This window comes from Mandrillus leucophaeus, unplaced genomic scaffold (genome assembly GCF_000951045.1).
Source record: "Mandrillus leucophaeus isolate KB7577 unplaced genomic scaffold, Mleu.le_1.0 Scaffold106, whole genome shotgun sequence".
NCBI lineage: Eukaryota > Metazoa > Chordata > Mammalia > Primates > Cercopithecidae > Mandrillus > Mandrillus leucophaeus.
Genome location: NW_012098765.1, coordinates 273,757 through 289,499, shown reverse-complemented (window position 1 = coordinate 289,499; position 15,743 = coordinate 273,757). Strand labels below are relative to the sequence as shown.

At 41.2% G+C, this 15,743-nt stretch overlaps 1 protein-coding gene across 1 annotated transcript in view; it reads right to left on the bottom strand.

Annotated features, from left to right (window-relative positions):
* Positions 1-225: 225 nt before the first annotated feature.
* Positions 226-15,743, bottom strand: part of LOC105541620 (pregnancy-specific beta-1-glycoprotein 3-like) — a 96,687-nt gene continuing 81,169 nt past the window's right edge. The window contains exons 6-7 of the mRNA XM_011982728.1: positions 4,024-4,107; positions 226-774 (exon numbers count right to left, since the gene is read on the bottom strand). Of these exons, the coding sequence (XP_011838118.1) occupies positions 4,064-4,107 (44 nt within the window). The 3' untranslated portion in view covers positions 226-774; positions 4,024-4,063. The remainder of the gene's footprint in view (positions 775-4,023; positions 4,108-15,743) is intronic.

Below are 15,743 nucleotides of genomic sequence, written 5' to 3'. Positions count from 1 at the left end.
ACAATTTGATATTTGAAGTATGGCTGCTCACAAATATTTGCACACAAATAAAAATGTTTGTAGATTGCACCACATGAGGGAGACTACCAGTATGACTATCAGGACGAAAATATCAAGAGTTTGGAATATGTACCTTAAGCAAGATACAAACCAACTACAATAGAATAGATCAAAGAAGAAGCCAGAAGAGACTAGTCATTTTAACCAGGCAGCACATTTGTTGATTTTTACAACTGAGTATAATACCCGAGGTATTTATCCATGTGCCAAAAGAAGTGTCAGAAACTGCACAGGCTCCTCCTTGTTAAGCTGGTAGAGAGCAATTCTATTTTCTAGCATTGCATGTCTATGTTAAATTAAAACAGGGCGTGAGAAGAATAGCCAAGTATAGAAGTGGAAGCCTAAAAAAAACTCTTATATTTGAGGAAAAAGTTGTGTTAAAGATGTAGCTAACGTCAGCTTTTGGGTGGACTAAAGGATCTCTTGTTATGTAAAAATGTGTGGGCCAGGTGCAGTGGCTCATGCCTGTAATCCCAGCACCTTGGGAAGCCAAGGCATGCTGAGATCGGGAGTTCAAGACCAGCCTGTCCAACATGGAGAAACCCCGTCTCTACTAAAAATACAATATTAGCCAGGTGTGGTGGTGCATGCCTATAATCCCAGCTACCAGGGAGGCTGAAGCAAGAGAATCACTTGAACACCGGAGGCAGAGGTTGTGGTGAGCCAAGATTGTGCCATTGCACTCCAGCATGGGCAACAAGTGAGCAACTCCATCTTAAAAAAAAAAAAGTGTGGTTGATGTGATGTGTCTGACACTGTTAACTTACTCTCAGAAGCTACTTCTTGTGAAATCCTAAGTACAGCATTATTCTGGGAAGCAAAGGAGACAGGCATAAGCAAGGAGAAATTAAGAGAGGTAAGAGTCTCATCATGATTGATAGTCTTGTTCTGACATCTTGAGAAAAGCTGTCCACAGTGTAAGGTCATCAACTTGTTTTTGTGGTTTGCAGTTTAGTTGTCTCTAAGTTATAGTGTTGAATATTTGGTGAGCTCTGAGTGGCCCACACCTCGGACATGAGGGTTTTCCGATGAAATTTACATTGAGTTGTCCACCTCCAGCTTATATGGCTTCAGCAACGGAGCTGTTCTTGTTTTTAATGATTTCATTGGAGAAAATTGAATTGGAAGAACCAAAAGAACTCAGGGTCCAGTCTAGTCTACCAGTGGATTATAAATACTCAAAGATAATGAACAGTGGTTCAGTCTGGTTACAGGTGTACTACAGTTTTTCTTTTCAACATAATTTTTCTCTATATAGGAGTCTCTATTTTTTCCAAAGATAATTGCAGTAGGATGAATTTGTTTGCAAAATAAGTTGAGTCACAACAAACTTGCCTAGATTTTTTACCTAAGTGAAGCAAGAGTAGCAATGGACCATAGAGGATCCTTTTAAACTTTGCTTTGCTAGAAGTTTTATAAGACTCTCAGATTAAACTTTCAAAAACCTCTTGAAACTAGGAAGCCAAACCAAGGCCAACTTTAGACTTTGCCTGCATTCCCTATGGGTTTATTCTATGTATATTCTCAAATACAACATCCCAGTCAAAGCCTTGGTAACATAACCAATGTTTTAAATGTGTCATGTTATAAAGAGAGCAGATTCTTACTGAATTTGTGCAAATAACTTTATTACCATATGCATATGTATACTCATGAATAATTTCCCAATTCTGGGACACTCAGATAGGGAGCAAAAGCAAATGTTTCAATTTTTGTTTACAAAAGTATACTTTACCAAATTGCTGTAAAGTATAAATAGCTTAAAAGAGAAAGTTCATATATCTGGAGAATGAAACATTCAAGGAATCAGCACATTTTCAAATAAAAAATTGTGAAAATATTATCCTTTTGATTATTTAGTCCAATAAATTTGAGTTTTTTTTCTTCTTTGTCTTGAATTTCATGAAGGTAGCATCCTGTTCATTAAAATTTTGAAAGTTCTCAGAGAGTCCAGTGATATGATCTTGAAGTTATCAGAAAGTTGTATTCAAGAGTCGTTGTCAGAGTCTTTTCCATATATCTCCTTGAAAAAAAAGCAATTTTGGACTGTAGCTGATTGTAAATACTTCGAGGAAGAACGAAAGCAACTGCCTGGGAATGACAAAGATTTAAAATGACTATGGTTAAAAATCTAATGATATTTTTATTAGGTTTATTATGGTAAAGACACAGCTCACATAGAAATCTAGTTACTTCTGTGGCATATGACACTATGACTGATAACATACTCAATTTCCAGAAATTTCATATAGTTTTTAGAACACTATTTTATTTTATTTATTTTATTTTATTTTTGAGACACAGTCTTACTCTGTCGCCCAGGCTGGAGAGCAGTGGCACCATCTTGTCTCACTGCAAGCTCCACCTCCCGGATTCCCACCATTCTCCTGCCTCAGCCTCTGGATTAGCTGGGACTACAGACACTTGCCACCATGCCTGGCTAATTTTGTTTTTGTATTTTTAGTAGAGACGGGTTTCACCGTATTAGCCAGGATGATCTCGATCTCCTGACCTCATGATCTGCCCACCTCGGTCTCCCAAAGTGCTGGGATTATAGGCGTGAGCCACCACGCCCAGCCTAGAATACTCATATTATTAACATTCCCATAAATATTATTTAGAGAAGGTTTAGCATCACTTATCCCTCATTTGAAAATGCTTTATATATATTTTGACATATCAAATAAGGTGGCTTTTCCATTGAGCTTCTGTTTCCCAACTGGATCACTGAGTTCTTGGTGTAGCCCATTAATAATTAGGGCCAAAAAAGTATAGTCTTACCTATGTTGAAAAAGGTCCTTAGGAAATTGCAGTACTTCTAGCTGAAAATAATTGATTTAGTTTTAAGTTCTACCTATTACAACAAGAATTCTTCATCCTCGTTACATGTTTGTAGTGTCAGGGAAGACTTAAAAATTACCAGTGCCTGGATCCCTCTGCAGACCTTTAAACTGGAACTCATGAGTGGGGCTTCAGCATCCACTTTTAAAAACGTTTTCCAGTGATTCCCATGTGTAGTTATATTTCCCATCAGATTTCTCTGATTTCTAGTGGCCTTCACTTTTTTTCTATTTTGGTATCATGATTATTTTCAGGTCTCATTTCCTGTCTTAGGCTTTATGTTCCCTGAGGTAGGGACCTTTCCTTCTTCATTTCTGTATCTTTTTTGAGCATGTGAATTGGTCATCAGGAAAAGCTGTCAACCACACATAGGTTGTGTCCTGAGTCTCAGGTTCACAGGCTAATGCTAAGGTCTTTGTTCTCCACGAGGTCAGAGGTTGCTTGTGATGAAGGGTGTAGTTAAGTCTGTAGTGCAGATGGTGGAGGGGAGTTCACCCTGTTTTTAGGCATAGCATTGGAACTAAGAATTTTATGTCTTTGTGGGTGAAGGGGCAGGGATGTGTAGGAAGACAGTTCTGATTATGATGGAGGAATTATACTAGGAAGCAGATGTAAAGGAAGTGAGAATGAATAGTAAATAGAAAAAATGTGAACTTACCAAATAGGCTAGAGTAGACCCCTGGGGATTCTTGATTAAATGAATTAACTAGATTTTAGAAAAGTAATGATACAGTCATATGCAAGGAAGGTTTCAAAGTCTGGAGACAAGAAGTCAAGAAACACTTTGAGAAGTGGTTGAGCTTTATGGGAATGGAGAGAATTACACTATTGAGAGATGTTAAAAGTAATGAAGAGGGTTTCACAATGTGAAATTGTGTTTCTCATTTGAATCTGAGAAACAAATGAGCAGAGGCTGGAGATAATTATGTCTTAAAGACAGTGGGGTACAGGGAGCATAAAGGCCAGGGAGAAAGGGAACTGCAGGAATTAGTGCTGAGAAGCAGGAGTTTAGTGGAAGAAGGAGGAGATCCAGTCCCAGATACAGGCCAATAAGTCTTTTCCCTCTCCCAAGCATGGCAGTCAATCTTGCAGGAAACAGGACAAGAGAAAAGGCCATCATACCTGCCAGTCTTCCTGAAATACAGAAATGACATCACGGCTGCTATATCGGATTAAGGCCAGAAATACGCCCTCTTACTGAAGGAGCTGTCATGGAAAGAAAAGAAAAGGAATGGAGGTGATATTATTTTACAGGGGGGAGCCTCAGGAACAAGCATGTAACATGAGGTACTCTATAATTGTTTCTTCAAGGAATGCATTATTTCTGTTGGAAATTTGATGGGAGATGATTATATTCTTGCAGTTATTTTTCCCTTCTCACCACGTTTCTAGGTTGGTGATCAGTCCTCTGTCAATTCTCTACTGCACTAGATATTTCAGAAAGCTTTCAGATGTGAGAAAGGGTGATTGCTATTTTCTATGTCATTAGAACTTTCCACCTTTCCACCTTTTCATGGTTGCATCTTTTTCTCAGTGTCTCTGTTGTGGCAGCCATGAATGAGACCCTGCCAGGTCTCCGTGGCAGGGACTTGATTGACAGAAGGCCCAGGTCAGTGCATTTCAAATTCACCACCTCCTTTGCACAGAAAGCTTCCTTCTCACAGATCCCAGCAAGGGCGTGAAAGCAAGCCTAGTTCTCTGAGGCTCTCTTTAACTCTAGTGGGTGACTGGTTGGAGGATTCTCGATCATCCTTGCAAAAAGTCTCTTAGAACTGCATTGATACCTAAAGCTTCTTTCTCTTTCTTTTTCACAGGAGTCAGCTTTGCATAGGGGTCTGTGGGTTCTCCCATACTACCTTCATGCCTGCCCCACATTCCCTCACAAGTGTCTTCCCTGATAAATTATCTTATATGTCTAATCCCATCCTGGATGCATTTCAGTTAGTAAAAACTAACATACCAGGGTTGATTCTTTGCACTTAGCTTTTTTCCTTTCTCTTCCACAAGTAGTCAGTAACCATGTCCTAGTGTTTTATGTGTTACCTCTTTTTCTATATATATATGGAAATAGCTAGGTACTGTTGAGGTGCACTTCCTGTGTACCAGGGCCTGTGCTAAATACCTGTACGTCATTTAATTCACACAATAACCCTGTCAGGTAGACATTATTTCCGTCTTGCTTATGAAAAGACAGAAGCTTAGAGTAGTGTAAAATCTTTCCTGGTGTCATATGGCTAGTAATAAGTGGATCTGAGATTTGATTCTAGGACTATTTGACCTCAAGGCTAATGATGATGGTAGTAATATAGCAGCTGACATTGGTTCCTCTGCGTGTGGCATCTTGTTTCATTGACTACATTAAACCTTTAAAAGAATGGTATGAAGCAAGCTGTTTCATACTTCAGGATATGAAAGAAGAACAAAGTAAACCCAACACTGTGAATGAAGGAAACAATAAGGATTAGAGTGGATAAAAATAAAATGGAGAATGGAAAAAGATAGAGGAAATTATTGAAACCAAAAGTTGATTCTTCAAAATAAAATCAATAAAATTGATGACCATTAACCAGACTGACTAAGAAAAAAAGAGAGAAGATTAAAATTGCTAAAATCAGAAATGAAAATGGAGTCTGAGCATGGTGGGTCATATTTTAATCCTAGCACTTTGAGAGGTCACAGTGGGAGGATTTCTTGAGGCCAGGTGTTTGGACCGGCATAGGTAACCCGGGGAGACCCTCTCTCTACAAAAAAAATGTAAAAACCATTTAGCTGGTCATATTGGCATGCATCTGTAGTCCTCATATCTTGGGAGACTGAAGAAGGAGAATTGCTTGAGCCCAGGAGGTTGAGGCTGCAGTGAACCATAATCACACCACTGTATTTCAGCCTGGGCTGGCCCAGAGCTATAATCAGTAATAAGATTGAATCAATAAAAGTATTTGATGAAATTCAATATTTTTTCATAATAAAAACATTCCAACTAAGAATGGAAGGAAACCACCTCAACATAAAGACAATATGTGAAAAACCCAATGCTAGCATCATACTCAACGGAGAAAGACTGAATGCTTTCCCTATATGAGCAGGAACAAGACAAGGATGCTGCTTTTGACATGTCTATTCAATGTAGTATTGAAAGGTCTAGTCAGAAAAATTAGGCAAGAATTTAAAAAAAGACATTCAAACTGGAAGAAGGGAGTAAAATTATTTCTGTTCACAGATAACTTGAACTTATATGTAGAAAATCCTAAAGATGCAATAAACCTATTAGAATTAATAAATGAATTCAGTAATGTTGCACAATACAAAATCAACATTCAAACATCAGTCATATTTCAATACACTAACCATGAACAATCTGAAGGGAAATTAAGAAAAAAAATTTAATTTGTATTAATATCAAAAAGATAAAATATTTAGGAATAAGTTTAACCAAAGAGGTGAAATGATTATACCTGAAATCCATAAAATATTGCTTAATGATGACAGCAATAAATTGAAAAACATTTTGTTTTCATGAATTAGAAGACTCAATATTGTTAGGAAGACAATGCTACCAAAAGTGAGTTGCAAATTCAATACAATTCCTATCAGAATCTCAGTGACATTATTGCAGAAAAGGAAAAATCTGTCCTAAAATTTATATTGAATTTCATGACTCTAAATAGACAAACAACTTTGAAGAGGAAGAATGAGGCTGGAGGACTCACTCTTCCTGATTTCAGCATTTACTACAAAGCCCAAGTAACCAATACAGTGTGGTATTGGAATAAAGGAGGACATAGAAATTAGTGAAATAGAACAAAGAACCCAGAAAGAAATACCTGCATATATGGCAAAATGATTTTCATCTAGTGTGCCAAGATCATTCAATGGGGAAAGGACAGTGTTCTGATGAAATGATATTGGGCAAGCTGGATATCCAAGGGCAAGAATCAGTGGAACCTTTACCTAACACTATATACAAAAATTAACCCACAATAGATCAAAGATCTAATTTAAAAGTAAAAGCTATACAACTCTTAGAAAAAAACATAGGAGAAAAGCTTCATGATATTGGATTTCACAATGGTTTCTTGGTTGTAAATTTTATTTAAAGCATAGGCAATAAATAAAATGGATAAATTGGATTTCATAAAAATCAAATCCTTTTATATATCAAAGAACATTATCAAGAAAGTAAAAAGGCAACCCATGAAATGAGAAAAATACTTGCAAATTTTAAGTATGAGAAGAAATTAATTTCCAGAATACATGAAAAACTACAAGTCAACAACAGCAAACATCCAAAAACCCAATTAAAAAATGAACAAAGGATTAAAATAGAGTTTTCTTCAAGGAAGATATACAAATATCCAATAAGCCCATGCAGAGTTCCTCAGTGTCACGAATACTTAGAGATATACAAATCGAAACCACAATGTGACACCACCTCACACACTTTAGGATGGCTTTGATAAACAATAACGACAGCAACACAAAACAAGTGTTTTCAAATAGATGGAAAAATTGGAGCTCTAGTGCATTGCTGATGGGAATGGGAAATGTTATAGCCACTGTAAAAAGTGGTATGGCTATTTCTCAAAAAATTAAACAATAATTTACCATTCGATCCAGCAATTCCACTTCTGGACATACTGCCTATAGAATGGAAGGAAATTTGAACAAGTATTTGCACATTGATGTTCAGAGAAGCATTACTCACAATAGCCAAAAAATGGAAGCAACGGAAAAGTCCATTGTCCATTGAAAGATAAGTGGGTAGGCAAATGAAGTGTATCTAAATACATTAAAATGCTATTCAACCTTACAAGGAATAAAATTCCAATACATCGTGCAAAAAGGATGAAACTTGAAGACATTATGCTAACTGAAGTAAGCCAGACACAAAAGGATAATTATTATATAATTCCATTTATAAAAGATAGAATAGCTAGTTACATAGAGACAGAAAGTAGAATGGTGGGTGCTAAGGGTTAGGGGGAGGAGTGAGAGTTACTGTTTTTTGGATCCAGAGGTTTAATATGGTAAAAGGAAAAAGTTCTGGAAATGGATAGTGTGATGGTTACACAACACTAAATTGCACACTTAGTTAATGATAAGTCTTAGATATATATATAAAGTGTCATGGTAGTCTTACACTCTATAAATACACACTTTTTGGCATTGCCCCTTTCCTGTCATGCAGAGCCCAAGAGGTGAATCTCACTATTTCTCCAAGTGTGCATCACTCACTGTCCTCTGTGCTGTGTCCCACGTGCTATGCCCACAGCCTCATACAGCCGGTGACTTCAGAGCCAGGACACAGTTCAAGAGTCTGCCCGGAGGCTCCCTCTGTTCTTATTTCCCTGCAGACTAGGCTTCACTTCAACTGGCAGCTCGATTTAGCTGAATTCAGGACAGGCCACCAGGGCTCTTTCTCCACACTTGCTTGTCCCACCCCAGGTGGGGTCAGGCAGGGCCAGTAACCGGAGAAGCCCGGAGCAGAGCAGGCAGCAGTCTGAGCTGCCCCTCTCTCATCCAAGGGGCTTCCTCCTCTCATTTGGGGGAAAAATGTGAGCTTGTTTCAAAGCCTCAGATGTTCCTTGTAGCTCATGGAGTAGGTAAAAGAAATCAAAGATGTGGCAGAAATGGATGTGTTGGTGATAGCGAAAAGCAATTTGATCTTGAAGACTCTCCTTGTCCCTCTGTGAAGCCTCTTCCACCTCTCTGAAGCCTCTTCCACCACATAGGGCTCAAAGCCCCCTCCCTACTTTTCTCAGGCTGGACACAAGGTCAGCCATGAGAAAACAGAAAAAGAAAGAGAAGAGGGTCTGTAGAGACAAATTGGGAGGATTCAGGAGGAGAATTTAGGATTTGCTTCTGCCCATGGGACACAGGCTGGGAATTAAAATGTTTTCCTGACTCTTCTCTGAAAGCCAGATAGACTCCACCTAAAACCCTATTGCCAATGATGCAAGGATCCACTTACGAGAGACTTTGATCCTCGTGAGTATGGAACGTTCCCTGCCAGTGGCTGAGTTACGAGCAGAGCAACCATAGAGCCCGCTATGCTTTGTAGTAATATGGGGGATAGAGAGCTTTTGTCCTGATTGAAGAAACTTCCTATTAATCGTCCAAGTATACTCTGCCGGTGGGTTAGAGTCCGCGAAGCAGGACAAGTAGAGGTTTTCTCCTGAATGGTAATGGGTGAATGGAGGGATAATCCTGGGGACGTCTGGACCATCTGGAGTAAAGAGAATAAAGACACAGGTGATGTAGTCCGAGGGAAGGGGATGCTCCTGGTCTCTTAAAGGGACAGAGTGTCCCTCTGAGCCAAGACACACCCTCAAGGCCGAGCCAAACCCCTTCTGTGTTCACTGAGCCAAGGCCTGAGGTATTCACCTGTTTCTCCCATCACAAGCTGTAGACCCCAAGTCTCCCATGACAAGAGCATCCCCTCCCCTTATATTCTTGGTTAAGGCTGTGCCTACCCAGGTTTCCCCAGGGCAGGGAGTCATGGCCTGCTCGGGTGTCCAGAAATAACAGTGTCTGTACTTGGACCTGAGAGAGACTGAGATGCCTGACTTCTGGTCATTTGGATTTAAGCTGGTGGCCTGGCCCACAGATGACCCAAATATACTCACAGAGGACATCCAGGGTGACTGGGTCACTGCGAATGCTACCAACTCGATCCTGTATTTCACATTCATAGGATCCTGTGTCATTTCTTGTGACATTGGCTAGAATGAGGATCCTGTTTTCACCAGGTTGCTTTAGCCTGGGAGTGACGGGGAGGCTCTGACCGTTTACCCACCAAACATAGGTGTAGTTCTGAGTCTTAGGTTCACATGTTAAGGCTACAACATTCTTATTCTCCATGGGGTTGAAGTTGTTGCTGGTGATGTAGGGCTTGGGCAGCTCCGCTGTGTGGGTAACAGAGAGAAGATTGTCCTGTGTGGCACCTTTGATTCTTCTACAGACATCCTTCAATCAGAGTTGGCATCTCCCACCTCTCAGCCCACCCAAGTCCTTGAAAGTCAATAGCTGGTGCGTGTGTTACAAGGCATGCATGATGATCTAAGTGCTCAAAGACTGTGAGGCTGCCTGCTCTGTCTTAGGGAAGCACAGACTTTCTCAAGTGTGAATTGAGGAACAGTGTTGGGTCATGGACAGACACATCAGTGGGAGTCACAGTCCCTGTTACCCCTCCCAGTCCTTCTCTAATCAGCTGATAGACTGGCTCACCTTGGGTTCCTTACCTGGAATGTGCAACTCCTATGCCCCTTCCAAATTCCATCCTATTTTCCCCCCTTAGATGTGATTTCTCTGCAGCTTCCATTTCCAAGGACATTCTAGAGATGAGCAATAATGGGACTTCCCATTGTCCTGAAACCCTGAAGATACTGAGCAGCCTGGCCTGGGACTGGATATTTCAGCAGAAATAAGGCAGGGGAGACCAGAGTCAAGCCTGGAGGTCAGTTCAGTCATCTGGCAGTGGAGGCACAAGGTGGGGCAGTGTTTTTGCTGGTGTTTCATGGTGACTTACTTGAGCCAGTGACCTCCAAAGATACAGCAGAGTGCAGGGAATGATCTAGAAACAGTGAAGGGGACAGGCAAGAGCTGGTGGCTTTGGAGTAGAACCGTGTTCCCTGTTCTGGGTTCTGTAAGTTTCCTCTCCTTCTGCAGAGGGCAGGTGAGGTCTATGTGGACCTGTCCAGAAATATATGTGGAGACTTGCAAATGCAGAACTGACTGGTGGAAAGGGTGGGAATGTACTTCTGGAAATCTGGTCCTCGTGGACCATGTGTGTTTGATGGATATGAGACAAATTTAGGGAGAACTTTTGCAAACATTTTCTTTCATTGGACACTCTACTCTCCGATTCCATTTGTTTGACTACTCTAGGGACCTCATGGAAGTGGATTCCAAAGTGAATCTGAGAAGAGACTGCTGGTTGCCAGGAACTGGGAGTGGGGAAAATCAGAAGTTGTTCATGGGTGTGCAGTTTCTGTTATGCCAGATGTGGAGGTTCTAGAGATCTGCTGTACAGTTTGATGCCTACAGTTCACACAGATTGAGTATTTCTTATGCATAAGACTTAGGACAAAAAGTGTTTTGGATTTCTGACATTTTTTGATTCTGAAATATTTGTCATATACTTACTGGTTTAGCATCCCAAATCTGAAAGATTCAAAATCTAAAATGTTCCAGTGAGCATTTCTTTTTAGCATCAGATTAGTATGCCAAAGTGGGAGGTGATAGGCCAAATACATTCTTGATGTTTTTTTTTTCTGTCACCACATTTCTAGCTTGGTGATTAGTTTTTGATCAATTCCATACTGGCCATGCTGCGCTTGTATATTTTTGAAGCCTTTGGGATATGAGAAAGGCTGTTTGCTATTTTCTAAGTAATCAAAACTTTCCACCTTTTCATGGTTGCATATTTTTCTGTGTCTCTGTTGTGGCAGTCATTAATGAGAACCTGTCAGGTCAGGTTTAGGACAGATTTTTGTAATTCTGCAAAAAATGTTACTGGAATTCTGGTAGGGGTTGCTTTGAATCTGGAACTCACTTTGGGTAATATTGTCTTCCTAACAATATTGATTCTTCCAATCCATGAGAATGAAATGTCTTTCCATATATTGATGTCATCTTTAGTTTCTTTCAGTAATGTTTTGGAGTTTTCAGGGTATAACCCTTTGACCTTTTGGGTTTAACTTATTCCAAAATATTTTATTCCTTTTGATGTTAATGTTAATTGAAATTCTTTTCTTAATTTCCTTTCAGATTGTTCATTGTTAGTGTGTAGTGTAAAGAACGATCTAGAAAGAGTGAAGGGGACAGGCAAAAGCTGGTGGTTTTGGAGCAGAAATATGTTCCCTGTCCTGGGTTTTTTATTTTCCCTCTCCCTTTGCAGAGGGCAGGTGGCTCTTCCCTGATAGCCAGATAGGCTTCACTGGAAAACATATTGCCAATGCTCCAGGGATCCACTTACCATGGATTATGATCCTCTTGATTATGAGATTTGTTCCACCAGTGGCTGAGTTATGGATGAAACACACATAGACCCCTGTATATGTTTTAGTGATTTGATAAAGAACACTTGTGCTGATTGCTGGAACTTCCCATCAATCAGCCAAGAATGCTGTGCCAGTGGGTGAGAGTCTGTGAGGCAGGAGCGCTTGGGGACTTCCACTGTATGGTAATAGGTGTATGAATAAGAAAAGGTGGGGGCATCCAGGCCATCTGGAGCAAAGAGAATAAAGTCACAGGTGATATTGTCAGTGGGAAGGGTAAATCCTGGTCTGTGGAAGGGCCACAGTGACCCTGTGAGCTAAGTCACAACACTGAAGTCCCAGTCAAATCCCTGCTGTGTTCACTGATCTGGAGCCTGAGACATTCACCTTTTTCTCCCATCATAAGCTGTGGACCCTGATTCTCCCATGACAGGAGCAACCTCTTCTCTCCCATTGTTGATCAAGCCTAAGCCTACTCTTAGTAGTCATGGCCAGCTTTGATGTCCAGGGGTAAAGGTCTCTGTACTTGGACCTGAGAGGGACTGAGAGGCCTGGCCTCTGGCCATGTGTATTTGGGATGGCAGCCTGGCTCACAGAGGAACAGAAAATACTCACGGAGGAGATTCAGGGTGACTGGGTCACTGCGGCTGGAACTCACTGGGTTCTTCATTTCACATTCATAGGGTCCTGCAGTATCGTTTGTGACACCAAATATAATGAGGGTCCTGTTGGTTTTGGACAGCTGCAACTTGTGACTGATAGGGAGGCTCTGACCGTTTATCCACCACAGGTAGCTTACGTCCTGAGTGTCAGGATCACAGGATAAGATCACAGTCTCCATGGCCTCCCTGGGGTTTAAGTTGCTGCTGGAAATGGAGGGCTTGGGAGTCTCCACTGTGCAGATGACAGAGAGAAGATTGCCCTGTGTGGCACCTTTGATTCCTCCAAAGACATTTTTCAATCAGAGTTGGCATTTCCCACCTCTCAGCCCACCCAAGTCCTTAAAAGCCCATCGCAGGAGTGTGTGTTACAAGAGAGACGCATGGCGATCTGAGGGCTCAGAGATTGTGAGGCTGCCTGCTTTATGTGGGAGAAGCACAGACTTTCTCAAGTGTGAATTGAGCAGCAGCATTGGGTCATGGAAAGACATGGGACCAGTAGTCACAGACCCTGTTGCCTCTCTGAGTCCCTCCCTCTCCAACTGCCTGCCTAGCCCACCCTGTGGTCCTCACCTGGAGCTGGCAGTGCTCAAATCTTCTTAGTTTCAGTCTTACTTTGTCCCCCAAGGTATGGTTTCTCTGCAGCTTCCCTTTCCAAGGACATCCTAGAGATGGATGATGGAACTTCCCATTGTCCTTAAACCCTTTGGGTACTGGGAAGTCTGGCCTGGGACTGGGTACTTCAGCAGAAATAACACCGGGGAGACCAGAGTCAAGCCTGGAGGTCAGTTCAGTCATCAGGCAGTGGAACCACAAGGTGGGGCAGTTTTCCCAGCTGTCTCATAGTGACTGACTTGAGCCAGTGACCTCTAAAGATAGAGCAGAGTCCAAGGAATGACCTACAAAGAGTGAAGGGGACAGGCAAGAGCTGATAGCTTGGATCAAGACCATGTTCCCTGTTCTGGGTCCATGATGTTCCCTTCCCCCTGTAGAGGGCAGGTGAGGACCATGTGGATCTTTCTAGAAATACATGTGGATGTTTGCAAATGCAGAACTGACTGGTGGAAAGGACAAACATGAACTGATGATGGAAGTCTGGCCCTCATGCACCATATATGTTTGGTGGCTATTAGACCAATATTTGGGAAGAAGTCTTGCAGAAATTTTCTGTCATTAGACATTCTACTCTCTGATTCTATGAGTTTGACTACTCGATGTACCTCATCTCAGTGGATTCCAGAGTGAATCAGAGAGTAGAATAGTAGTTTCCAGGAGCTGGGGTCGGGGGAATAGGGCATTGTTCCCTGGGTGTGTGGTTTTAGTTATGAAGGATGAAGAGGTTGTAGAGATCTCCTGTACAGCTTCATGCCTGCAGTTCATACAGATAAAGTGTTCCTTATGCAAAAAGCTTAAAACCAAGTGTTTTGGAGTTCTAACTTTTTTTTTTTTTAATTTTGGAATAAATGCTGTAGATGTACTGGGTTAGCATCCCACATCTGAAAAATTTAAAATCCAAAATGCTCCAGTGAGCACCTCTTTTTAGCATCACATCAATGGTCAGAAGTGTTGGATTTTGGAGCATTTCAGATTTTGGATTTCTGGATTTGGGATGCTCAATTTGTAATACTGTAATTTTCCCATAAAAAGTTGTCAGGAGTTTAGACCTCATGTTATGTTCTGACTCTAGTAACAAAACAAAACAAAATTTGGAGGAAACATTAAAATGTTGTCGTAAGTGGAAATTGTTACGGATGGTCCAAACATCTAAGATCAATTGCTGGTAGTAATATTTCTCTTGATGCCCAATTAAGGTTTAGGTGTGCCGTGAATTCCAGCAGGATCACATTATGCTCAAAGAAAGATGTCAAAGGTGATTTGAAATTAGCAACTCCTTAAGTAGAGAGAGTCCCATCAAAAGGACAGAACTGGTCAGTGTGTCAATTACATAAAGGGAGGAATGATGCCGAATTAAAAGAAGGGATGTGTGTTATGTTAGTAAATATAGAAAGAACTCCCTGTTCCTAATTTCTGTGCAGAGTTAGGAAAAATGGGGAGGAGCCCAAAACAGGTATGTGAAATGCTTTCTTCATTTTCTCTTAACTCAGGAAATACAACTGGAGGTTAAGTTTGTGTGAATTAGAAAGAGTCTAAGTGAGACGCCAATGGCTCATGTGTCCCCCACACGAAGAACCCCAACTTATGAAAATGGCACCATCAGGAGGAAACAATCGTATGTGGCACAGGCAATAAAACCATCAGGTAGCACCCACCTGGCCACCTGAAACAGGTCCCCGACACCACCAGTATTCCCATTACGTGTATGTTACAGCCTTGGTAGTTGTCCCACAACCACAACATTTAAAAATTGCTATTGTCAATACGAAGTATTAAATATGAAGTTGAATATGTTGTTCCACTTTCTTTCCCCCTCTTTTTTGAAGTTTCCTGTTTCAGTTTTGGAAGTTTTTATTCACACATCCTCAAGCCAGGGATTCTTTCCTCAGCTGTGTACAGTCTACCAGTAAGCATCAAAAGCATTCTTCATTTCTCTAACAGCCCTTTTTTTTTTTTTTTTTTTCTGAGACAGAGTCTCGCTCTGTTGTCCAGACTGGAGTGCAGTGGCACGATCGTGGCTCAAGCAAGCTATGCCTCCCAGGTTCACACCATTCTCCTTCCTCAGTCTCCCGAGTAGCTGGGACTATAGGTGCCCACCACCATGCCCAGCTAATTTGTTTGTATTTTTAGTAGAGATAGGGTTTCACCATGTTACCCAGGATGGTCTCGATCTCCTGACCTTGTGATCTGCTCGCCTCAGCCTCCCAAAGTGCTGGGATTACAGGCGTGAGCCGCTGTGACTGGCCATCTCTGAGGGATTTTAATGAGTTATTGACTTTTGAGGTTTTTCAGCTTTTTACTTACTGTTAGAGCCGAGTGACAAATTTCAAGCTTGTTATATGCATGACAGGAAACCAGAAGTCTCTAGGAAGTGACTGGAGAATGTGAGCTCCATGGTAGGTTGAGGATGGAGTCACGAGTGAAATGGGTGAAATCAGCCCATGGGCTTTGGAGACTGTAGACCTGTCTAGCCTTTGACACCCTGGTGAGTCAGTGCAAAGATTACAATAGTGACAGCAAACTAGCATGGCTGACTCCATCTGGCATCTAGTCTCAGGCTGGCTGTCCT